The sequence below is a fragment of the Leiobunum rupestre genome, chromosome 7 (assembly GCF_980474605.1).
Source record: "Leiobunum rupestre chromosome 7, qqLeiRupe1.1.hap1, whole genome shotgun sequence".
Lineage (NCBI taxonomy): Eukaryota > Metazoa > Arthropoda > Arachnida > Opiliones > Sclerosomatidae > Leiobunum > Leiobunum rupestre.
In genome coordinates this window covers 39902047-39927833 of record NC_143390.1, presented here as the reverse complement: position 1 = coordinate 39927833, position 25787 = coordinate 39902047, and the positions used below count along the sequence as shown (strand labels likewise).

General features: G+C 36.3%; 3 protein-coding genes across 5 annotated transcripts in view; 1 reads left to right on the top strand and 2 right to left on the bottom strand.

Annotated features, from left to right (window-relative positions):
* Nucleotides 1-6256: 6256 nt before the first annotated feature.
* On the bottom strand, nucleotides 6257-12589 carry LOC149936289 (uncharacterized). The gene is made up of 5 exons (XM_090181400.1): nucleotides 11768-12589; nucleotides 11309-11712; nucleotides 11137-11243; nucleotides 10929-11070; nucleotides 6257-6757 (listed from the first exon to the last, which is right to left on the bottom strand). The coding sequence occupies exons 1-5, from the start codon at nucleotides 11888-11890 to the stop codon at nucleotides 6511-6513; spliced, it is 1023 nt and encodes a 340-aa protein (XP_090037526.1). The 5' UTR covers nucleotides 11891-12589; the 3' UTR covers nucleotides 6257-6510.
* Nucleotides 12140-13980, top strand: LOC149936288 (U11/U12 small nuclear ribonucleoprotein 48 kDa protein-like). The gene is made up of 6 exons (XM_090181399.1): nucleotides 12140-12312; nucleotides 12390-12506; nucleotides 12579-12645; nucleotides 12710-12769; nucleotides 13068-13283; nucleotides 13351-13980. The coding sequence occupies exons 1-6, from the start codon at nucleotides 12199-12201 to the stop codon at nucleotides 13878-13880; spliced, it is 1104 nt and encodes a 367-aa protein (XP_090037525.1). The 5' UTR covers nucleotides 12140-12198; the 3' UTR covers nucleotides 13881-13980.
* LOC149936287 (uncharacterized) overlaps nucleotides 13953-25787 on the bottom strand; it is a 46490-nt gene continuing 34655 nt past the window's right edge. For 2 of the 3 annotated variants that reach the window (XM_090181402.1, XM_090181403.1), the window contains exons 2-4: nucleotides 18024-18110; nucleotides 17735-17948; nucleotides 13954-14972 (exon numbers count right to left, since the gene is read on the bottom strand). In XM_090181402.1, the coding sequence (XP_090037528.1) occupies nucleotides 14896-14972; nucleotides 17735-17933 (276 nt within the window). In that variant the 5' untranslated portion in view covers nucleotides 17934-17948; nucleotides 18024-18110 and the 3' untranslated portion in view covers nucleotides 13954-14895. Of the gene's footprint in view, nucleotides 14973-17734; nucleotides 17949-18023; nucleotides 18111-25787 lie in introns of all 3 variants that reach the window. The other variant, XM_090181404.1, reaches the window with a different exon arrangement.

Here is a 25787-nt window from a genome sequence, read left to right as displayed (position 1 = left end):
GAGTCCTAAAAAGGGTTCGTGATCATCCATTTGGACGCTTTTTACGGGCCATTCCGCCTATTTTTCCCTGGCGAAAAAAATATTTAGCGTTTTACGTGGCTTACTATAAACTTCGGTGGCTTCGACTGAAGTCTCTTACGTATTACTACCCAAAAACCAGTCATATTTCCAACACGCGCTCAATTGACATCAGAGCCAACGTAACATCCCTTAGTTGGCATGAGTTGGTTGTGAAGGAGTAGAAAAAGAGGGAAAATTTATCAAAAGGAAGCCAGTTCGTGCCAAAGCCGTAGCCAGGGGGGAGGGCACGTGCCCCTACCCGAAATGTGTGGTTGTGCGAGTAGTGGTTTTAGGCAATCTCGGTTATCGAGTATCAAATCTTTTTTCATCGAGTATTCGAGTCGAGTAATATTGAAGTCGAGTAGAGTAATCGAGTACTACTTCTCTTATTCGAGTCGAGTAACTAAAAAAAAATCGAGTAATATTTTTAACGAGTAGGGTTATCGAGTACTTGATTAGGAGCTGGTTTTATTCAAGTAATTGTGAAATTAAATTTAAAAGGAGTATAAAGTAACTTTCAATTCTAAAAAATATTCCTTTAATTTAAATTTAGAGAGCAGCTTATTCGAGTAATCGGGTACCCGAATATGCAATTTTTTGGTACTCGGTAATCGAAGAGTATTCTCTCAAAAAAGGCTGAGTACTCCATGATGTTCGGGTACTCGCACAGCCTTACATATACCGCATTACACAACTCAGTGTTTCTGTGTTTACTAATTTCAACCAAGAAGACGTGCAATATTCAATTGTCTTAACCTAGTCATCCGTAGCGGCCTTATGGGTTGCGAGGCAGTAGGAAAATATGGAAAGTTCTATATTGTAACAGTTCATAATATAGTCCACAATGACTTCGTAAAATTTGGGACATATGATTAATATTGGATCCAATCAAATCTGGAAAGGATAAAATATTTGTGGATCAAACTTTGATCCGAAATAGTTTTAACCCAGAAATATTTAGCAAATTTGGAATTAAAATATGTTGATCCATTGCGATTTGTTAAAATTTGTATCCAAAATATTGTAATCTAATAAGATATGATGACGTTTTGCGCAAGATTTAATACAATTTCTTTTGCAAGAATTAATTTAATTTGTATTTTATCCCCATTTAATGTGTTCAATTTTGATCATATCTGGATCAAATTTGGATAAATCATACTGGAAACTAAGCCATCTATAAATGTTAATTTCAACTTGACATGTTGATAAGCGCGAGCTCCTAGGCATTTGCCGAGACTGCCTATGCATAAAAGACCTCACTGATAAAATAATTCTCCCGACCTTATTAATAAATACATTGTTGATCCAACTAACGATATGCCATGTAAATATTAAATACCTAGTGATATTTATTTACTTATAAACTATATTTTTCCAATAAAATAGTTTCAGAAAGTATCTATACTTTCTTTAGAAATACATTTAAAAAAATCAACGGGAACCGGCGAAGGTAGATGTTTCAAGCGAATAATATTAGAACTCTAATGTACTTCTGATAATATCAAATACGGTTTGAGTAGAATCAGTTGGCACAATGGCGTTCCATATTTCTTATTTGGAAAATACATTTCGAAGATATTTCCAAATATAGTAGCCCCTGCAGTGATCTGAGAGACATTGAAGCGACGAGGATAGAAAAAACAAATACTCGACGAGTTTAGAGAGCAGCTTATTCGAGTAATCGGGTACCCGAATATGCATAGTTTTGGTACTTGGTAATCAACGAGTATTCTCCAATTACTCATTCGAGGTCGAGTTCGAGTACTCGACCTAAAAAAAGACAGAGTACTCGATGATGTTCGAGTACTCGCACAGCCCTAGTGGTTAAATGTAAATTTTTTGGTTTTTAAATTTCTTCAATTGTATACAACCCAACCGAAATCCTGTCTACGCCACTGATTGGCGCAGAAAATAGCTCTTACAGCTGTCTAAGTTAAAACCAGCGATTCCAACCCGTGAGTCATGACTGATTGTTTTCACGGTCAATTTTGTTCAAACATAGGCTTGTGTACTGATTTACCGCGTGGGTTGGGTTAACAACTGATAGCGTCGCAAACTGTACCCGCGTTTCATCTTCGACAACATTGTCGGCTATTCCTTGGTCAAAACTGTAATATATATTAGAGCATTGGTCCGAAGAAGGGGTTGATGATTGAATCGTGGAAAGAGTTTTTCACGAGGATATTCATTGTTACACTTTTAGAAGGGGAAAAGCCCGTTATAGGACGTCCCTGCCCTGGCTGCGTGCCCCAATTATTTCGTCCAAACCCCTTTTGTCCCTTTTGGTACGTTCTTTGCTCTCACTCAAGGCTGATCTACGGACGTCTAAATCTCCTCGTCTCCTGTTTTTCAAAAAGTCGGGACTTTTATTGTAATCGCGCGCGGGGACCCGATCCCCCCCCCCCTTTCCCCGTTTCCGAGGCTATTTTGGGGAACATTATGACCACTGGCTGAACGGGCCACCGATGACTCTTCCAATTTAAAAATCTCTCCGCGCTCCTTAACGATTATTACCCTTCCTTTCTGCTGTCAAGCGATTCATCCCGGCGCAGTTGTTGAACCTCAATTCACACGCTCGCTTTCTTCGTGTACCCTCTAGTTTATCAATCATTCTTTTAAGCGCATTTTTCTCCCGAAAAGAAATAAATAAAACTGACAACTTGATTTTGAAAGAGAAAATATGGTAGATCGCTTCTCCCGGAACACGAATGTATTGCTACTTCAACACTTCTACAGGGGCTAGTAGGCCAGAAATAGATATTAATTCATGTGATTTTAGAACAAGGCTGCATCTTAAGGAAATGTATAAAATTGTTTCGGTAACAATGGAAATTCAAAGTTTCATTTGAAATTCTACTTTAAAAGTGATAATTAAATTTAAGTGAGATTATTTTAATTGGAGTTATTCCTAATTCCCTCAAGCGGTGGTTTTCCGAAGCTTGCGTGTGGAACGTGGTGAAGCAGACGCTATTTTTACAGAGTTGCCATAAATAATAATAATAATAATTATTATTTATTTATTTTACATTAAAAATGTAGGTTAATCAGTCGCTCTAAAACAAGGTTGTCATACATTTTTGATGTAAAATGAATAATTTAGAACGAAAAAATGCATGTAATTAAATTTAAAACTAAAATTGAAATTATATTTAAAACTAAAATTGAAATTATATTTAAAACTAAAATTGGATTTAAATTTAAAACTAAAATTGAAATTTAATTTAAAACTAAAATTTAAATTAAATTTAAAACTAAATTTGAAATTAAATTTAAAACTAAAATTGAAATTAAATTTAATACTAAATTTGAAATTAAATTTAAAACTAAAATTTGAAATTAAATTTAAAACTAAAATTGAAATTAAATTTAAAACTATAATTGTAATTAAATTTAAAACTAAAATTGAAATTAAATTTAAAACTAAAATTGAAATTAAATTTAAAACTAAAATTGAAATTAAATTTAAAACTAAAATTGAAATTAAATTTAAAACTAAAATTGAAATTAAATTTAAAACTAAAATTGAAATTAAATTTAAAACTAAAATTGAAATTAAATTTAAAACTAAAATGGAAATTATTTTAGAAATTAATTAAATAAAACCAAAAAAATCCGAATTAAATATAGTAGATTTGTAAAAATAAACCTGACAAAAGATGGCTATTAGCCAATAACATTAGCAGTATACTTATCTCGTAACACAAATATGTCTTACTTCTTCTATTAGTAATAAAAAACATAAGTAATGTATTGTTTTTCCCACAATTTTGAACATTGAATGTTGTCTGAACCGCGTAAGTTCGTGTTTTTGTCTTTCAGGATCTGTAGCAGCGGATGACGCAGGCTCCAATTTTTTGTCGACTTTGAACTTGGAGGAGTGCGACCGGGTGGAATGAAATCCCTCTTCCATCATTTCCTCGTCAGACGGCGGCGTCCATCGAGTCAAAACAGCGAGAGCCCTGATGAGATGACCCCTGTCCGAGAGGTCAGCGACGTCCAACCCTCCTCGACACAACGTTTAGGTGAGTGCTTCTCTTTTCATAGTCTTGGCCGCTAAAATTGTTTTTTGTCCGAGTAAATGGACAGGGAGGTTTTTAGGCGAGAGGGGCCGCTAAAATCTCATTGTTGAATGGAATACAGCGGCGGGGAGGGAGGCCATTTGACGCTTTGTAATCAAGTGACTGATGACCAGTGGCCCCTCTCGTCCGATGAGAAATGAAGCCGTGTTTTGATCGGACCAGTCTGTTTGCAATCGGACTACGATCAGTTCAATATCTCCTTCCGCATTTTCTACGTCAAAAGTATTGATATCATTCGCGCGGAAAATGTTTTAATAGTTTTTAGAGACGAATAAATTAGCATCTCCTAATAAACATTTCTTTCAATCTAATTATACACCTATATTATAATGTCGACCCACCATGTGAAATTGGAATTTATATGGAGACGAATTTCCTAACTTTCGTAGTTTTGTGTTTTCGGTTTAAACTCGTCCGCGTTTCAGACGACTTGTAACGAAATAGCAGTTTCTTATTGGCAGGGCCGGATTAACCAATAGGCCGAATAGGCCTGGGCCTAGGGCACCAAGCCTACAACGGGCACCAAGAGGGATCGAAAAAAAATAAAAGTACAAAACTTTAACCATTTGCTTTTCACAAAATATTTTTCGGAGTAATTTTAGTAAATGCGTCCACCCCTATGAACCAAAAACGTTTGATTGTCCCATTCTCTGACGGACTGCCGTCTAGCCCCTGACTACATACTAAATCTGGCAGCAAAATGAATTTTCCTTCCATTTCTCAATTATAAATTGAAAGGGGGCACCAAAATTAACTTGTGCCTAGGGCCCCATAAAGTCTTAATCCGGCCCTGCTTATTGGTCTTCTTTCATATAAATTCAAACTTTGCTGGGTGGGTCGGCATTTTTACCCACCTTTTAATATAGATGTATAACAGAAGTAAATAATATTTATCTTACAAGACAAGTATTGATTGATGCAGATATAATTTCTCGCATACACCGCGTCACACCTGAAACTTTACTGCGTATTATTAAGCCTAACGATGACCATGGCAGTGTAAAAATTCCCTAAGGATATTTACTTACTTATAAATAGTGTTGTAAGTCGGAAAATGACCGAGACATTTTTTCCGGAATATTTTACGTATTTTTCCGAAAAAAATTAAAAAAGTTTTCATTCCATGATTATTCTAATACATTGTTTGCAAATTTAAATAAAGCGGAATTTTCGCCTAATTTTTTCAAATCTAAAGTAAAACTAAACCTCTAGACTAGCTTTAAACTGAATATAACACTATTAATGTTTTGTAGTATGTTTACTTTTATTAGACATTTTATATCGATAAAAAGTTAAAAAATTATAAACCCTTAAAAAGTAATTTATGTCTCAATTTTTTATTTTTCTGATTTGCGGAAACTTTTCAGGAAATTTTTCCGCATTTCATTTTTCCGGAAAAAACTTATCCCGGGAGTAGTGGCGTACTCCTGTAATCCCAAGCGTCTGGGAGGCAAGAGTTTGTGGATGGCCGTGTGACTCTGTGAGGACGACCACCAATCCCCCAACGGGTGGTCGGAATACTTCCGCTACGGGTGTCCCCACCCCTGTCCCCACGTATCCCCCCCGTTGGAGTGGCCGTTACACTTATCTCACCCTGATTAATCAGTTATTGTGTGCTGGTGTCTAAGGCCGATACCGATGTGTGTATCTCACAAAAAAAAACAGCACTACTTATAAATAATATTTTCCGTGTGTAATACGGTGTAATAGATTAATAAAACGTATTTGTAATTTTCAAATTTGCAAGTTTTACAAGCGAAAAACCTTAGTAGTAAAGAGAGATGGCAAAAGATATATTATAGAAAATATCATTTGTCATCTATGACGTACGGAATAGGGGCTAGCGTTCTTTGTCATTATTACGTCCACGGTGATATACGACCCTGTTTAAAAGATCGGATCTGAAAAACCATCTTATTCGGGTGTTTTTCCAGCGGAGAAGTTACGGAAAAAGTTGGGCATTGAGTGAATTATATTGAGATTTGTCGCTTTCTTCCAATTTTTCCTCTTCCCGTTAAACCGATTATTTATGGGCGTAAATATTTTTCCATCTACAGAAATTAATATTGATATATCCGCGCGTATAAATATAAAACGTACGTTTTTCACAACTCCTTTAATATATTTGCAACAATAACGAACAAGATTTTCTTTTAAAATACATATCATTCATTTAATATACATAATCTCCCAAGCGTTTAATAAGCTCTTATATTGATATACTTTCGATATGACGGTTTTCGTGATATTATATCGTATAAATTAGTTACTTTCCGGAAATAAATTAAACATTAAAATCCCAGGGACTTATGACAAACAAGACGAATTATTATAGCAATTGAGCGGTTAATTTTGAATAATTATTTAATTAGTCGAATAATTTGGCCTCTTGTTGACTAGCCGCTTCTTCCGCGTTGATGTAGCTGCTGATATCGATATCTTCGATGTTTTTGGTCGGGATAGCTTTAGAACCTGGTTTGGCCGCCAAGGCTGGCTTTTTCATTAGGGAGGGTTTTTTGGGCGGCGGCAACGGTTTAGTACGCGTCGCTTCCGACGGTGTCGCTTTCTTCGGCGTTAGACTCAGGTGTTTTAAATCTTCCAAATTGTCCTCCAGTCTACCAAAAAAACCTTAAATTTACTTTCGGAAGTTGTGTTTCAAAGTTATAGTAAGCCATAGCTTCCGTAACTTCTTTAAAAAAAACCCCCATCGACTTATGGTCATTAATTTATTACTTACTTCCATATGGATTAAGTAATTAACTTTTGGTCATGCCCATTGATTAATTTTATTTGAGTGCAAATTTAGTATTATCTTTAATATATCTTAAGTAGAAACCTTAAAGGCCTAGGTTTTCTTCTGCCTGTCCCCCTTTAAATTAGGCCAACATGTTCAGCGGTTGGCCTACCACCAGGGTATTTGTGCTCAACTAACAACTTGTAAGTTAATTTAAAGGGGGATAGGCAGAAAAAAAACCTAGGCCTGTCATGGGTATATAGTTACGCTTCATAAGTGTATCAGTTAGTCGAAACCAGGAATCTATAAATCTACTTGTAATGCTTATCCTGGCGTATCGCGTATGGTAAGATCACTCTGACGGCTTTGGCCCCGCCTTCAAGAGAAAAAATCCCCTCTGCTCGCGCTCCCCTCTCAAGTAGTTGTTTTTTAAGTTAACATTGTGACGTCAAAAAAAACCCGTCAGCCACATCGAGACGAAAATCTGCCGCGATAAGCATTCCAAGTAGAGGTATGGATTCCTGTCGAAACTGATAGCTATGTTTGACGTAAAAATGACGTCATAGCCAAGAGATTAGCGACAAAAATAAACAACTAAAAGAAAGTCTCGGCTCTTTCAGAAAAAGACAAAAAACACGCGAAAAAATACGCTCCTAGCATGTGCTTCCATCTATTGGTATATATAGTAACTAATTAGTTTCGACCTTTTATTTTTGAAATTGGTTCTTTAAACGTTTAAGTAATTGTAATTAACCATTGTGTTAAGTAAAAATAACCAGTAAACCGCGTATGGCGGAGGTTTTGTAATCAAATTCACTGGAATCCATTTCATTTCTAAACTTAAAAATTTAACGAACTAATCCTAAGCTAATAATCTCGCACGTACGGTCGCCTAAGCTGTGATAGTTGAACAGAATTCTTGAGGCGCTTCAAAGCGGCTGACGTACCTCAGTAAGCCTTCCGATTTAGGCCACGCCTACCATGTCAAAATATAGATTCTTCGTCCATGATTAAATGAGGGACCCGATTTCAAGACCCATTGTGGCTTGACTAACTTGTTTAGATTTTATTTTCGGCGACATCTATTGAGCGACGTTCGAAACGAGTCGGAGACGAGACTTGCTTTAATACAAATTATCGCACTACGCCTTGGCACAGTTTTCTGCAGGCACTCACTATGAACTAGGAGGATGAAAGTGAACCTGGAGTGGTAATTTGCGCGCACTATGTACTGCACATGCCTCTCGGCTTTGGCCCGGTTCATCGTAATGTGCTGCCATCTCTGAACGGCAAAATCTGAACTGTGACCTTAAAATAACCTAAGCAGGTCCTAGGCAGGGTTTTGAAGATGAAAGTCGTGTATTTCTATAGTTATAGATAATTAGAAAGATTTTGAAAGATAAAATGAATATAATATCAGCATCTAATAAAAAAGACGCGGGTAAGAATAATTTGATTTATTTTGTATGTTTAATATTTTGGCCATGTCACCAAGGCCTAGTAACCTATAACTTGCATTACAAAACATTTAGGAAATAAGAAAAATCCAAATACTAAAAAAGGGAAAGTTGGAAATAGGAAAGCTGATAGTCAATTAATTACCATTACTTATCCATTATTAACGATATACGTTAAATGTTGAAAGATTGGTTAAGCCCACCTCATCAAGCTAAGCCTATTTCGCGATATAAAAAAAGCTATTTTTTAATTTTTACTAATTAGAGCTGCGGCTAGAAGTCGTTACAATCGTATGAACCAAGGCGGACACGGAGTGCCTCCAGCGGATTTCGGTTCCACACATACGAACAACGGCCCCGTGCTATAGGTATGGTAAATACCACTCCAGGTTCACTTTCATCCTCCTAGCTATGAAGACGAGGAAAAACGTACGAATTAAGCCTAATGATTTCCGGATGCACATAAAGATCCCATCTGATTTTAAGCGCGCGCATGCGTCGTTTCAAAAACCAAATTCGCGCACGAGCAAGCGAAGCGTGTGCGATTTTTTCAAATTTCGCGTGGCTTCGCTCGCTTCGCGTCTTAGGTGTGCAGCCGGCTCAAGTCTGAAGCCCACCAAAATATATGCGAGGGGGTAGCCACTTCGAAAATAATTGTACACCAGATTTTTGATTTCCAAATATTTCGATATTTCTGGAAATCGAGAAATCCAAAGAAATAATGGAAATCTAGATAAATAAATGGAAATATTTTCGATGTTTCTGGAAATCGAGAAATAAACGGAAATATTTTCGATGTTTCTGGAAATCGAGAAATAAACGGAAATATTTTCCATATTTCCCGAAATCTAGAAATACCGAAAAAAAGAAAATCTCGAGAAATCCAAAGAAATATTGGAAATCTAGATAAATGGAAATATTTTCGATGTTTCTGGAAAACGAGAAATAAACGGAAATATTTTATATATTTCTGGAAATCGGGAAAACCCAAAGAAATATAAGAAATCTCGCGAAATCCATATTAATATTGGAAATCTAGAAAAATAAACTGATATATTTTCGATATTTCTGGAAATCGAGAAATAAACGGAAATATTTTATATATTTCTGGAAATCGGGAAAACCCAAAGAAATATAAGAAATCTCGCGAAATCCATATTAATATTGGAAATCTAGAAAAATAAACGGAAATATTTTCGATATTTCTGGAAATCGAGAAATAAACGGAAATATTTTCGATATTTCTGGAATTCCAATATTAATTTGGATTTCTCGAGATTTCCTATATTTCTTTGGGTTTCTCGATTTCCAGAAATATCGAAATATTTCCGTTTATTTCTCTATATTTCTTTCGATTTCTCGAGATATTCTATTATTTCTGCGGTATTACTAGATTTCCAGAAATATCAAAAATATTTCCGTTTATTTCTCTATATTTCCGATATTTCTTTTCGATTTCTCGAGATATCCTATATTTCTTCGGATTTTTCGATTTCCAGAAATATGGAAAATATTTCCGTTTATTTCTCTGGTTTTCCAATATTTCTTGTGTATTTCTAGATTTGCGGAAATAACTATTTCGATTTAACACTGTTTGTACACCAGATTTTTTAAGTATCTACCCGCTCGAATGTATGGTCATCATAGAAATGGATCTCAGTAAATATATAAGTTCTATCTAGGCAGGTTTTACCGGCACCCTAGCCTCGTGTGCGCTGTGGGCTGAGACGGGCTTTCACAATAGCCTAAAAATAAGCGAACAAGTAAGCCTTAACAAGGCTTTCCAAGGCGGCCTGGGCGGACCGGTAATTATCCTCCGAAGAGTTTCGCCAGACTAGACGGCTTCGTCGGCCAAAAAGGGTTCTTTAGTGTCCCCCCACCCGACGATGCGCTTTGGATTTCGGGGAAATTCGGGACCGACTCAAAGAGAAGGTTCCGCCGTCTAGCGGATGAAAATGGAAACAACGTGGAAAAAAAGCCGTCGAGATTTTCAATCTTTCTATGGTCGAAATGGAAAAGCGAAGGGTGGGGGGGGGGGGTGAAAAGTGGGTGTTAGGGTGCAAAATTCCTCGCTAAGCGCCACCGAAAGGTGTAAAGAGACCCTAAAATTTCACGGCGCTCTTCCCATATAAAAAGCCCAGGGGTACAATGTAACCCCTTTCACTCTGGTCACCCTGGGAAGGGGGGTAATCAACCATGTATTCTCAACCCTACGGATGCTCTCTTGAAGAGTTTTATCCTGGCAAACTGAAGCCAGGAAAGGGGGAGTGCATTTTTAAGATAACGTCCCAAAACGGCACGCGACCCCACGTACGAATTTTGACGCTTAAACGGATACCAGCTGCGCGAAAATTCTTTCATTTCTCTCCTTATTTCTCATTAGACGCTTTCCCTGCTCGTTTTTGCCGGAATATGTCCATTTTACTAGACTGGGCTGTTAGTTTTTCCCGCCCTCAGTGAGAGGCATTCTATTGTTGTGTCTATGACTTAAAAGAAAACTACTCCGGCTATTGATTTTTGCTTTTATAGATGGATGGCGCCATCTACTACTGGTTTTTTTTTCGTTAAACTTTTAATAATTAAAGTCATAATTACGTTAATATGGAGTCGTCTATTTCGCTTTCGTCAAATATGGGTTCGACATTTTCAATTTTAGGTTCCGTTTCTTGTACTGGATGGTTTTCGTTGATTTCCATTTTTGTTTGAATGCCTTCCGATTCAAATAATTCCGAAGACGCTGTAAAATATTAAAAATAATTATATGATATGCTTAAACTTCAATTGTTTTATTATTAATTAGTACCGGGCTTTTTTGGTTTTTCCACTGGTTGTTTCTGTGGTTTTGGCGTTGTTACTTTAAATAAATCATCGTCATCATCATCCTCGTCATCGTTGTCAAAGAAGGATGTTCTGTTAGAATTTACTAAGGTTAATTTTTTTAATATATTTTATTAGAGGGATGTGATGGGACACACCTTCCACGTTGCTGATTCATAATCTTATCTGATTCCCTAAACTCTTGTATTAAGTCATTCTTCTCTGTTTTATCAGTATTTTGAATTGGAGCAGGTGCTGGTTTAGGTTTTTGGGTTACAGTTTCAAATAGGGCATCCGGTTCATCAGGACTTTCCATTGTGGTCGTAATTTTCTCTGATGATATTTGATAATTTGCTTCGGAATCTATGCCCAGGAACTGCTTAATAAGGGTACCATTTACTGTTTCGGAATGTCCGGATATAAATGTCATAAATTGGTCAGCCACTTTGCGCCTAATGTTTGGGTCCGCATTTATTTGTTTGAGGGAAGGAAGAGCTAAATTTTGATATTTCTTTTGAAGTTTTTTAGCCAAATCTTCAAATTCTCTGAAGGTTTTTGTTACCTATGAATAAGTTAATAGTTATTTGCTTATTAAAAAAAAAATTAGTTTTGCATACGTTATAGCTAAGAGACCCTTCAGTAACTGTTACGTTGTAAGCCAATGTAGTTCCTCCTAGGGGCGCTTCTATTTCCGTGATTGAAGGAACCGAAATTTTTAGTTCTTGGCTTTGATTAGACATCGCTGAGAACGCTGTATTAAATTTTTACACAACTTATATTCCGGGTTATTCACCAATTGATTCTATAAATTGCAAAACAGCCGCTCTGTTAAACAAATTTAAAAACGAAATTTGCAACTTGGGACTCGGGAATCCTCCCTCTATTTTCTTAAGCAGACGATTTACGAATCTTACCCGGGGAAGTCTTTTGGCCAATGAAAATTCGATATTGTTTTGGCCTACTAGAGGGCGACAGGAGTCCTGTAACTGACTTTTCGTCTGCTCAAGGTCAGTTTGCTATTTTAATAGAAGAGGAGGCAATCATATTTATGGAGAACAGAGTTCACGAAATTAAAGAATTAGAAAATTATGTAGAACGTGTGGAGAATGAGTTTCGATCTTGTATGTCTGATCTGGGATGGGAGGAAAAAGATGTTTTACAGGTTAATTATGAATAAACTCCATGTATATTTGAGATTCAAGTCTAAGCCTACATGCTAACTAACATCTCCTGTTTCAGGAAAAGGATGCAAGAATATGCCCACACGACCAAGCTCACTGCATACCTGCCAATTCTTACACTAAACATATAGAGCTTTGTGATTTGAAGAGGAAGGGCTACACATTGGAAGAATTTGTATGTTTTTACGTTACTTTTATCCATTTCTAATTGTCAATTAATTTAAGTCTATTTCTTTCTTTGCCTTAGGAAAAGGCACCTCCTAGATCAAGTTTTTATTACGCTGATAAGCCGGCAATTACTACCGTTGTTGTTGGTAAGTGTATAAACATATATTTTATCGTAAAATCTTAACTAAGATTTCCATATTTGCATTTTAGACCAAAATCTTCAAAGCCATATATTATATAACGCAGCTTTAAAGGAACCATTTTCAAATGGTTAGTATTATTTAGAATAAAAATGGTATAGTTAGATGGCAAGATGTTGCGTCTTGCCAATAGTTTTAAGCAATTGTTTTTATTTCAGCCATTGTGAGTAAAGACTTTGCTTTGTGGTTTTTGACGAATTCAATAATTGTATCCTTATTGATACATATCCTTTGCCTAGTTTTACTTTTTAACTTTTAGTTGAGTCAACAAGTAGTTGCCAGTGTGCCATATTTTAGCCCTGAACTGCTATTTTGACTCAACTACGATATTGCTTATTCTACTTAGTGAATTATATTTATCTATTTAGGCATTGAAGGACCGAGGGGGATAAGAGGAAACCCTGAAATACTACACAATGTAGACATACCACTAACAAACGACCGTACAGTTACGCAATTAACGGAAGCTGAAAGATTGGCTATTTACGATTATGTCGTTGCTCAGGGCAAAGTCAATGAGAAAAATAATGATTTTTCACTGGAAGATCTTCAATTTAGCTTCCAATTGCAGAACAATAATAAGGGTATATGTCCTGGAAATTTTTTTATTTTTTCGTATGTTTGGGTTTAAATTGGGTAATACACTCGTAGAAGGAAAACCTAAAAGTAAACTAGAGATACTGGCTGAGTTGCGAGACTACAAACGAAGAAGGCAATCTTACAGGGCCAAAAACGTTCACATCACCAAAAAGTCATACACAGAAGTCATGAAGGAAGTCATCAACAACATGACAGTCTATATGGAATCCTTCAACGAAGCCGAGCCAAATTCTGAGGATTTAGTCTTACCATCTACGAGTAGAGGAGAGAGTCCCATTCGTACACTACCTGTTGCCTATAATCGTGAAAAGATTGAACCAGAATCAAGATACGAAATCAATAAGCGAAATAGTCCGAAACAAACTTATCAGAACATAAGTCCAGTTTATCAAAGGGAAAGAAGTCGTAGCATTAGCAGGCGCAATAGCGAAAGTCGAAGTCCAAATAGAAAGAAACGTAGGAGCAGAAGTAGAAGCAACAGTAAGCATCGTAGCCGAGAACGAAAGCGCTACAAAAAATCCAGCCATAAACATAAACACAAGCGTAAAAGTAAAAGAAGACATCATTCGGATTCAGATTAATCCTATTCTATATTTGTAAATTTTCTTATAAAATTCATTTCATCGACTTCATTAAAAATTGTAAAATACCATTTTCAGTAAAATTTTGGGGGGGAAAAATTTATTTATTCATGGTTTAACAAAAATAGCTGGCTAACATAATATTGTTGATCTTAACGCTTAGAGACAAAACAAAGTTGCGATAAAGCTGTTTAATAATTAAATGATAAAATTTTGTAGGATTTGAACAACACAAGGCATTGTTAAGAAATCAACAATCTAAAAGATACTAAAATCTAAAAAATTATCTGGTTTCACAAAATGACTATAAAAAAAAATAATAACCAATAATACTCAACAATATCGGGGGGGGGGGGGGTTATTGTCTCGCACCGAATGGTATATTTGGATAGAAAAATGCAACCACTCGCGAGGGATTGTACATGTAGATGAAAATATAATAATACAAATGGGATAGGGAATTGATATTTCTGTATCTCCAATTAATCTCAAACAATTGTTCCGTAAGTTATCAGAATCTCTGATAATGTTTTCCTCGAAAAATTACAACATAACTTTCCCGTAACAAGAGAAACCAACCTTTCTAAAACGACGTCAATTAGTCTATATTTGAAATCGCATTCTATTTAATTACCGACGCCTTGTTTCTCTACGTGGTTTCGTCTTTTTTAAGTAGCCCGTAATGCATGCTTGATACTAAAATAGCTTTCAAAAAAGTATTTCCTGGCTTCATTCCCATTTCGTAATTCGCGGTAAATTGCTGCGGTGACGTCACTTATTGGTCGGAGTTCCACGTCACGACTTGTTCCTTGACTAGAAAACGGGGTAAAGAAAGGGGCAGGGCAGATGATAGGTGGGGGACGGATACGCGAGCACATTGGTTGTTGCGACATCATTAAATATGAACAATTGTCCTTCTTAATATATTTCAATCAAGTTTTGTTGATGATTTATAGTTTTGTCTGTTTTTCTCACGATAGGGGGCATTGGTTACGCACGCGTCATACTTGTGCCACTAGGATTGATTCCCTGTTGAGCTCGTGGAAGGTTGCGATGGGTTGGCGCTGGTTCTCGTTTGCTCATCAGACGGGTCTGTAAAAAAAAATACGATCGCACAAGTTCAATACAGGTTTCTAGGCGGAAACAAATTTTAGGATCTCATCTTTAAAAGTTTCTAGATGGACTAGTAATATTTTCGAGTCTTGGTGAATTTTCTCCCCTCTGGTTACAGGGGGTTTCCCTCTAGTTTTTAGGTTTCCACTTTCCATAAAACCTTAATTGTGAAGGTTAACGGTAACATTTAGTGTAGAAAGCTGTTAACTCGCGTGGCATGAAGGGCTTTCCACCACCCACTTACTCATTGTAACCCGATCACCCGAATTAAAGGCATTAAAAGTCGCTAGCTGACTTGAGCCTACGGTGGTGCCTTGGGTATTAGCCTACCTGATGAATTTTCTACTCTGATAATATTACCATATATAACATAATTACACATAGGTATGCCATAATAATATTTTCTTTAATGAAACCTTGTTTACGGGATATGACGTAAATTACGTCACTTCCAACTCCATGGGCGCGTCAAAATTCTGAGACAGAATTCTTCTCTTGAGAAGAGTTCTTCGTGATAATTTTTATTCCCGTGAGAACTCGATCGAAAGCGTCAAATGTAAAAAGATTCTTCTAAAGATGGCGACTTACGAGAATGCCACGAACGTTGTAAACTAAGCCTTTGACAATAAATATTATTTTTACACGATTACACCTAGATTACACGACAATATATGAAGTAAGAAAACATTTATTGATAATTTAATTTCATCGAAAATTAACTAACCATTCTTTATTCTCTGAAATTCATTTTCGTCCACAAAAATATCATATTGTTTATTTTCTTCAGCATCAAGTAAACTGATTAGAATATTAGCTGCCATTTTATTTTTTAAATCCCTCATTTTTGAGAGTTCTGAACCATTCAACCAGTCCCCATGCGCACTATTCGGCAAAAAAAATTCTAGAACTACCCAAATGCAAACTATTCGCAGACAAGAACCGTTGAACCGTTCGGAACCGTTCTAAATGGTACCTGCTCAAGAGCAAGTACTGGCCGGAACTCAAGGTTGAAATCTCCAAAATTCGTCTGCACATCGGGCTGCGTACGTCAAATCGTACGATCCTAATTTGAATCACAACTATTCGTACAAAAGTTCTGAACTATCCAGAACTTTTTCGTGACGTCAGAGCTCAGTCCTGGACCGTTCTCTTAACGGTTCAGAACTCACGAATAGTTTTCAGATAATGCTCTTCTCAAAAGAACTCGTGAGAAGAGATGACGTTACCTCCTGTGGGAAGGACCGTCAAAATTTGGAGAAGTGAGAATTCTAACTATCAAGGGAAGAATTCTTAGAATTTTGACACGCCCATGACGAAAAACGCGTCTTCAACAATCTATAGTTCAGTTCGTGTCTCGCAATTTTGTTGCCAAGGTAATGTTACTTGTGGAACCAGGGTTCATTGAACTGTTTTCTATATAAATTTTAGACCAATAGGCGCTTAAATAAAACATCTTCCCAGAAATTACCAAGAAGTAATATTTCCGACAGCCAGGACTCATAAGTTAATATTTATATAGTGCTTGTTGAAATATTAGAAAGCTGGATTTTTTGCTAAGCCTTAACATGCCAAAAAAGTTACCTGGTTAAAAGGAAACACTTGTTGCATACCGTACTGCAAAAGGAATACGTTTAGTTCTAAAGTAATTAGTTTTCATATTTTTCCGAAAGATAATTTGATACGAAATGAATTAACTCTGCCTCCATGAGAAGCCTTAAAATTGCCCGCTAATATAAAAATATTCCGTATAATTTTAATAATAATAATATTATCTTCTTATATAGTTTTTGTAACATTATATATTTTACCTTAAAATATATTATCGAAAATTAACATTAGTCTGTTCCTTATACATGTGAACCGACGCATTTCTTATCTGACGCAAAATTCTCATGAGGGCAAAAACGCGTCTCCCATTGGCTTAAATACGACTTTTTGGCTAGCCATTCTAACCGTTTAACTGACCGACCGGAAATAGCTCCTTCCCAGATGAATTTGGAGAGGGGAGTAAAAACCGAGTATCTTTTATTGAAGCGTCCATTGTCCATACCACAATTACTATAGTCCCATAATAAATAATCTATTAATTTTTAACACTAGAGTAGTACCACTTACAAGGAGAGTACCCGAGGTGTTTATTGCCGATTTTGTTCAAAGTCGGCCGTAATGTAGACCTATATGAGATATGAAATTTCCCAAAAGGAGACATTGCACTACTCATTCGTTTTGCCATGGCAACCGAAAATGTTTTTGACCACTTAGAACAAAAATAAGATTTTTTCCTTATTTTATCCAAAAAATGTTACAATTTTAACCCAAAAATGTTCCAATTTACCCAAATTTGATCAAACTTACCTAAATATAGTCCAAATTATCCATTTCGTGATTTTCAATTTTTTTTTAAAATTTTCGTAGGTAAAACCGAAAAAATCCCATGGAGATTTTTTGTTTTAAGTGGTCAAAAACATTTTCGGTTGCCATGGCAAAACGAATGAGTAGTGCAACGTCTCCTTTTGGGAAATTTCATATCTCATATAGGTCTACATTACGGCCGACTTTGAACAAAATCGGCAATAAACACCTCGGGTACTCTCCTTTGTTAGTACGTTTGACTATCGCCAACTGGCCATTTTGGGGTAAAATTGTTTATCTATAGGAAATAAAGCGTCTAGTCAAGTGACAGTAGTAATACTCTGTACAGGAAATACAGGATATTCAAATGAAAGGCTTATTCGACTTACCGGAGCATGATAACTTTTCTAGAGAGCACGGAAGGTCAGCCGTGCTGACCGTGTCTTTGACCTCCTTGGACAGTATGTCCGGGATAGCGTTTCTTCTGCCCGTCCGACCAGTTTGGAGAAACGCGTCCAAGCCAGCGGGGTTGGTCCCATTGCCCACCACACCTCCCGTGTCCATCGGCGCCGCTTCCACTTCCATCATTGATTAGCTTTGTTCCTTTGAGAGGGAAAAAGATCAATCAAATCGATGCAACTTAATCCCGACATTTGAAACACGCGAAACGCTATGTACCCTTACGACGCAATTGCTTTCGATTCGAATTTCTTCCTTATACGAGATGACTCAACTTTCATGATTTTCTCCCGCTAAACGTAGAATCTAAAAAGATTAAAAAAAATTAAATAAGCATAGTTTTAATTCAAATCCTCGCGTTGAATTTAAAAAAACGATAGCGTTCTATTTTAAATTAGGACGCCTTCATATAAGTCTATAATATTGTTCCATAAGTTTTAGAATATTTTACTGAGAGCTAGTAACGGAGTAACGTCATCACAAGAAGAAAATCTACCCCTAGCGAGGCACTGTCAAATGCTACGTGTGAAGCTTGTTTTCCACTAGCGCGCGTCATAATGTTATTTTCTTTATGCACGTAAAAACGTTTGAACGTTTCAAAGCTGAGAAACGCGTCGTTGCGCGCGCCAGTGGAAAACAAGCTTAACGCGTAGAGATCGGCGTTTGAATAAGAAATTATCCAATTATTTATTTCTATTCATAATCGACAATTATACAAAAAATATCAGAAACAAAAAACATTATTTTTGCATGTGAAATCGTTGTTTATTGGTATTAAATGTTCAAAAATAAACAGTTAAATAACATTTTTATGATTAATTGAAATTTTGCCGGTTAATTTATTTGTTCCGCCGATCTCTAGTGACGCGGGAGCGAGCGGACGGAAAACTGCGACGAAGCCCGTAATGCAGTCTGTCTTGTGAATAGCTCTCAGTAAAAGTTTTGCATGAGAAAAATATGAAGTGTCACACTGATGTATAAATATTATACACTTATGGTATTCATCTACGCCACTAAACTGAAAATTCCATTGGGCACGAATTTCCCGCCTCGCATCACGGCTTAAAAATTAACTATTATTTCACTTACAGATGTAAAATGTTAAAATTAAACTGCGTATTTTACCGATGAAATAGTATTATAAAATCAATATATGACGGTATTCGAAACGCACTATTTTTTCTTCATAACTATACTATATATTTTCATAAATTGACGGTAATAAAAGGCAAAACCTTTAATATAAATAAAATAGCAGTACTTCGAAAAGATATACCTTGAAGTAGAACCTTCCAAAATATTTTGTTAAATGTTTTGACAGTGGGAATAAGTAACGCAATAACAATGAGTATGACACACGTAGCCTTGTCGGTGCATTTAATTCTTACCGCGACCTTCTTTTGCAATCGACCAATTAGTAAATATCAGAAGTAAATGAACCTAAGTTATTGAAATAGCGCGCTCACAATCGGAGGGCGTTTTCCTGATGAAAATGATAAGAAAATCGAATCAAAAGATTATTTCCATCCCGGTCTTTTGACACGATAAATTGTACTTGGGAATTGTGGGTATAGCAATTTCTATGTATAAAAAATGGTTTCATAAAAACAAAAACGTTTTTTTTTCGGCCTAGGAGCGCGCAAAATTTCAAATTCGAGGTAAAATTGTTACTTCATAAGGAAAACGCCTCCAACATGGGGAGTATAGCAGTATGATAACTTCGGTTCATTTACTTCTGTAAATGTCTAATCCCGGAATTTACTAATAAAGCTTTATTTCGACCAAATTGGGTAGTCTTTGTGGCTTTATTTATTCATATTGGACACCAAAATTCAAATCCAAACAATAATTAGACTATAGTGACAAAGCACAAAACTCCAATAAATCTTAAATTTTAAAGACGAAGTTTTTGATAATAAATTTGGTTTCAATAATTCATCATTATTTTGCTAATGTAAGCGTTAGTTTTTAATTTGAAATTTCACTACGCCTTGGCATCAAATGTAGAAAGCGAAGTTACAGTAGTGCTCGGAATTGTTTATTCATTATCCACAAATTTTACGATTTATTTAAAAAACGTTGGTAAAAAGAATATCATTTTAACTTATTTAATTATGTTTTTTACGCAACCAAGCATTTATTTGAATAAAAGTGGTATTTATATAAATAATTGTTTGTTTTATTTAAATAATAGGCTTATTAACTTTCGATTATTTAAACATTTTACAATTTTTATTCAACTATTGGTTATTTAAATAAATATTATTTAAATATCGCCGAGCTTATTTTATTCATGGATAAAAATTAATCGAATACCGAGCACTACGTTACAGTTCCTAAAGGCGCTACTATATTTTTGAAAAAAATCATACTTAAAAAGTGTCATACTTAAGTTTACTAAGTTACTTATGCCTATAGCAATAAAGGGACTAAGTGGTCGAATAGCGCTTTAAAAGGTAATGGCTGGCTAAAAATAAGTCCCTTCTTTTGAAAATCAGCGGCATTAACTTCCATTAAAGACCGATTTTCTTTTAACCATTCTTTAATGGCGAACAATTACATTAAAAATAAAAGTTTAATTAAGACAAGATGACATTATATAGCTCCTGCAATCTCTAATTAACCCGGACATAATTAAACGCGACAAAAGGGTGCTTTAGACTGGATATTTATACTTTTAGGGTCGCTTTTAAAAGGGGGCATTGAATGCATTCCCAGAGCGCCCTATTGAATGGAGGGCCCGGGCAAAACTCGCCACTCCCCCTCTTTCAAAACATGTTTTCCATCTTCCACGCGCTTCTATAAAAAGAATCCTTATTTATCCATCGAAAAGAAGAAGAAAAAAACGCGTCAACAGGCTTAAGAGTAGTCGGATAAATGGCATTTTTTATTCCCTTTCTTATTACGTCGAGCTCGCTAATATTTCGATGAAAAAAAACATTAAACGTATTATTAGTAGATTAAAAATAGGCTAATACGCCTGTAGAAGTGTTCAACCCGCCTCGCTTCCGTGTCGACGGAGTAGAACGCTACCACTGGATTTCCGAAAAAGCTTTCCTCTTTAAGCTAGTTACGGGTTTTGAATATCGAAAAGGCGGATAGAGGTGGAAAATTAGCTTTTAGGGAAATTAAGTTAGGATATATTTTGCGACCCTTCCTAAGCTTTACCCTTATTAAAAGCGGTACTTGTCAGTTTAGGGAAGCAAGGATCAAGCCGAGCCTGGGACCAATTAATTTCCCGAAATCGGGGCCGCTTTGCTCAGAGGATTGGTAATGCTAATTGACAATATAGGCTCATTTTAATAATATATTTAAACCACACATTTAACCGACTATAACATTATAATGACTATAAACGCAAAGGGGGAAGATCGCTTCACGGGGGTAACGCCATTAGAGGTTCATTTTTAAATATTCGAACATTTACCAGATGGCGCCAACAGTATAAAACGTAGAAATTTTAAAATATCAATAAAATGTTAGAAGTTTAAATTGGCTCCACCTGTTATCAATAAAATAGTTAAATTTAACCGCTAATGGCTAATGTTCTTTTGCCAGTTAGCAATTTGAAATCCACTAAAATATTTAATATTGCAAATATTGTACTTTAAAAATGTCAGTTTCGGGAATATTGTTATTATTGATTTTAGAAATTAAAGGCCTAAGTTTTCTTCTGCCAGTCACCCTTTAAATTTACTTTCAATCCAAACAACAACCCTGGTGGTAGGCAAAAGTGTTCTGCTGTTAGCCTACCACCACGGTATTTGTTTGGAGGGAAAGCAAATTTATAGGGTGACTGGCAGAAGAAAGCCTAGGCCTTTAAGAAACAATTCATAGTCTAGGATTTTGTTAACTTTACAAATGAAAACAGTGACATTAAAAATTTGGTTTATACACGTAACTTTTCCACGCGGAAATATGGTAACTCGAAGTTCCTACTGAAAATATTTTTACTTATTTTCTATTTCAAATGGTAATTCAATTTTAATAATTTTAAATTTTACACTACAATTGCACTAATCATATAAATATAACATTAATTTCAATATTCGTTGAGTTCTATTAAAAAAGCAATGCTTATCTCAATATTTCCTAAATCCCCAGTTACAACATTTTTGTACTCAGCTAAGGATCATTGAACTTGGATTTAGTTTGAAACGGATTCAAAACCACGTAAGCTTCACTAAACCATTCCCGAAAAAGTCATAATTAATGGCTTGAACATCACTTTCCTAATAATTTGCTTCGGAAGATCAATAACATATCCTTCTCGGTACGAAGGATCAACGAGGCAAAGAAAAAAAAAGAAAAAAATGCAATGATTACCTCGTTAATAATGTCGCCGTTCGACACAGAGTCAGATATGAATGAGACAGGGGGTCGAAAGAGGGGGTGACGCGGTGTCGCTAAGATAAACACTTCATTTGACCGGAGACATTCGCTACGGGAGGTAACGTCGCGTGCGAGTGCTAGAAGGTGTTAAAGGCGGGTGTGGATAAGACAGTTTCATTTTCCCGTCTCTAGATGGCGCGCGCGTGCGGTTGCCATAGCGACGGCTTCCGTCACGCGCGCTAACCCCTTTCCCCTCCCCCTCCCTCTCTCTCTCTCTCTCTCTCTCTCTCTCGGGAAACGAACAATTTCCATCATTCGGTCTCATCATCTCACCCCTCCTTCCCGCCCCGCAGACTTTCCCGGGGCCCCGTTGTCATAGTCATCGTCAGCTGGCACTCTTGTCCCGATGGAGTAAAGATATTAGAGTTCGAACGGAGTTGACATTATCGGGGAAGGCGTAGATTGGGGGTAAAGTCGACGCGTTTTCATTGGCGACGGAATGGTTCCGAGGATCGCGCGTTTGGCTCGCCGCTTATTGATACAACATCTTTTCTCACATTCGACATTCGATCGATTTGGGTGGGTTTTTTTTTCATACATTCGTCGCGGGCACGCGGACACCTAGGTTTTGAATAGGGTGCTCCCAGTAAATCTTGTCCCGGCGGCCCCCACTCTTTCATCTCTGCCGGTTTCCCTTTCAGTCATTTGCGTTTTCTCTCCGAATCTCCGCGTGACCTTTCAATTTATTTCCCGTATTTTTGTTGTTGACGAGATATAACCTTCTTTCGAGTACAGCCAACCCACCGCTCAATTGTATCGTTTTGTTGCTGGGTTGAACTCTCTGTTTCCCTTTGGGTTACATTTTCCAATTTGTTTTTCATCTTCACGTATTTGGCCGTATTGGATGCAAAATCGCCCAATTTGGCGGGTTTTTCAATCGTGTGGGTGGTTTTTATCTATCGTTTAGTGGCGAGTAAATAATAATAATAATAATAATTATCAGCTAGGCTAATACCCAAGGCACCACCTAAGGCCTAAGTCATCCAGCGACATTTGAAGTCATTAGTTCAGGTGGCCGGGTTACAATGCGTAGGAGGGTGGTGGAAAGCCCTTCATGGCTAGCCACGCGAGCCAACAGCTCCCTACACTAACTATACCGTTAACCTCTACAAGTTTTTATCTTTAGCAAGAGCGAAACACCTTCTCTATCAGTAAAAATAGCAGCAGGATCGACTGCGCGAACGCAAAGGTATCACAAGGAGCGGCCATATTTAAAAAACATTAGACTCTGTTCAAAGATTAGATTAGCCCACTTCGATGACGCGCTGTTCACGCAACAACGAGTCATCGAAATTGGCCGTGGTCTTATCTATAGTTGGTTACCATGGTAAATATGGAGCTAATTTTTTCGATGTTCCAGTTGGAAGTGGGCAAACGCTATTGGCTATGAGTGAGACAGTTATTTCGAATGTAGTGTACGAGGTTTATATTATCTTTGCTCAAGCTAAAGGGAAACATACACTTTTGAATTTTGTGGGTGGAGCTACATAATCACGTGTTTTTGGGCCGCGAGAATGTATGTTTAACAGGTTTAGTACAAAATTTCCGGAATTAAATTCCCTGACATTTCCAGGTTTTCCCTGACCAAATAGCCAAATTTTCCCTGACCATTTTTGTAGAATAAATGAATGGTTCGACGTAAAATCTTGAAAATAATTTATTATGTACATCTTTCAAAAATTTATTTCCCTGTTGTTTGAGGCCATTTTAAAATTCCCTTACTTTTTTGGACCATTTTCCAATTCCCTGACTTTCCCTTACCTTTTGGAAACATTTTGAAATTCCCTGACTTTTCCCTGATCATTTGGAAACATTTTGAAATTCCCTGACTTTTCCCTGATCATTTGGAAACATTTTGAAATTCCCTGACTTTTCCCTGATCATTTGGAAACATTTTGAAATTCCCTGACTTTTCCCTGATCATTTGGAAACATTTTGAAATTCCCTGACTTTTTGGAAACATTTTGAAATTCCCTGACATTTCCCTGACCTTTTGGAAACATTTTCAAATTCCGTGACTTTTCCCTGACCTTTTGGAAACATTTTCAAATACCCTGACTTTTCCAGGTTTTCCAGGTCGTGTACGAACCATGCTTAAGTCACGTGACGGAAGTGGAGGAGCTAACTGAAATTGTGTCCGAATTTTTGAAATGATTACGTGGACCTTTAAAGGGAGTATGAACTTCCGTGTTTATGGTGGATCCACGAATTTAACTTTTCGGCCACCAGGGGTGATTGGCGCTAGTTACGTTAAAAACAAGTCGTAGCGCGTATTAGCAGACGATTTTTAAACGTGTCCTAATCGAGAATCAAAATGCAAAATTACTATATACGCTTAGATTTATTTATTTATTTATAAACTAATTTTCCGATTTAATAGATTTAGAAAGTTACTATTCAATGTATTTAACGCGCACTCCTTTTCTGTAACTTTAGATAAGTCTCTCAAAAGATTAAAATCAACATTATAGGAAGATGTACACTTTTCTGTAAAATATGTATTATAATCCTTAAAATTTCCTCGGTTGGATAGGAAATTTACCGTTCATTTCTTTTTTATCCATTACCGAAAATTTTCCGAATAAAAACTTATTGGTTGCATATTAAATCGTATAATAGTCGCGAACAATATCCATAAATAAACAATAATCGAATTTTTTATGATTAATTGAAATTTTGCCGGTTAATTTATCCGTTTCCTCGAGCTTTAGTTATTTATTATTTTTTCAATTTCAATTTATTGGTAAAGTTATGGTAATCATCAATGCATAACTTAAGTTATTTTTTTTAAAGTACATATTTCAGAATGTTCGTGAATGATTGGGCGGTATTTTGCGTCATTTTGGCGGGAAATCTCGTGAAAGAGTGTCGAATTTTATTTATCCCAGAGTCTGGCAACCATACATAATCCGAGGGAAAGAATCCGAAAAATTGCTTTTTCAGAAATCCCGTCTCTCGAGTCTCGATAAACATTTTTGAAAGTCGGCGATATCTTTTTTGATTCGGTAAGCGAAATCTGGCGATTTTCAAGAAGATGAAATACTTTATAATTCTCTAGCTTTTTCGTATAGCAATCTCTTCTATTGACTATTTACCTTTTCCGTATTGAATTTTAAAGTCAATATTTGAACTGGGATAGTTTGGGCCTTAAAATTCCATTGATAGATAGGCTTCTACTCTTTGTTAGCTGTTCATTGAATAGCGGATATGGAGATAAATCAATAAAATGTTAATGGGACGTAATAACGACTATATACTGCGGATATTGTTCGATGGAGGTGGGGTACTTCTAATATGGCTCACTGCTCTGCCTTTAATACGCGTGAATGGGGAAATCGCGACAAATTTTAGTTCACTTCGTACCCACTTGGTGTCGCTGTGGTTGAGTCCCTTAGGCGAGGAGTCAAATTTTAATTATTAATTTGATTTAGAAATTCCGAAACTGATTGAACAAAAATAAATGAAATAATAATCAGTTAGGGTTAATAACCAAGACCACAAAGTCATCGTGCTATTTTTAACGCTCCTTACACACATTATTACCGTTAACGTCAACGGCGCCATTTTGTCAAAATTGAACGTGAATGCTTC

Coding starts and splice junctions, on each gene's coding strand:
- LOC149936289 (XM_090181400.1), bottom strand. CDS start 11,890: ATGTCTAATCAAAGCCAAGAACTAAAAATTTCGGTTCCTTCAATCACG. Junction 11,244..11,308: donor ATGAATCAGCAACGTGGAAG/GTGTGTCCCATC, acceptor AAATTCTAACAG/AACATCCTTCTTTGACAACG. Junction 6,758..10,928: donor ATAGACGACTCCATATTAAC/GTAATTATGACT, acceptor TTTTTTTGGTAG/ACTGGAGGACAATTTGGAAG.
- LOC149936288 (XM_090181399.1), top strand. CDS start 12,199: ATGGAGAACAGAGTTCACGAAATTAAAGAATTAGAAAATTATGTAGAA. Junction 12,313..12,389: donor AGGAAAAAGATGTTTTACAG/GTTAATTATGAA, acceptor CTCCTGTTTCAG/GAAAAGGATGCAAGAATATG. Junction 13,284..13,350: donor ATTGCAGAACAATAATAAGG/GTATATGTCCTG, acceptor ATACACTCGTAG/AAGGAAAACCTAAAAGTAAA.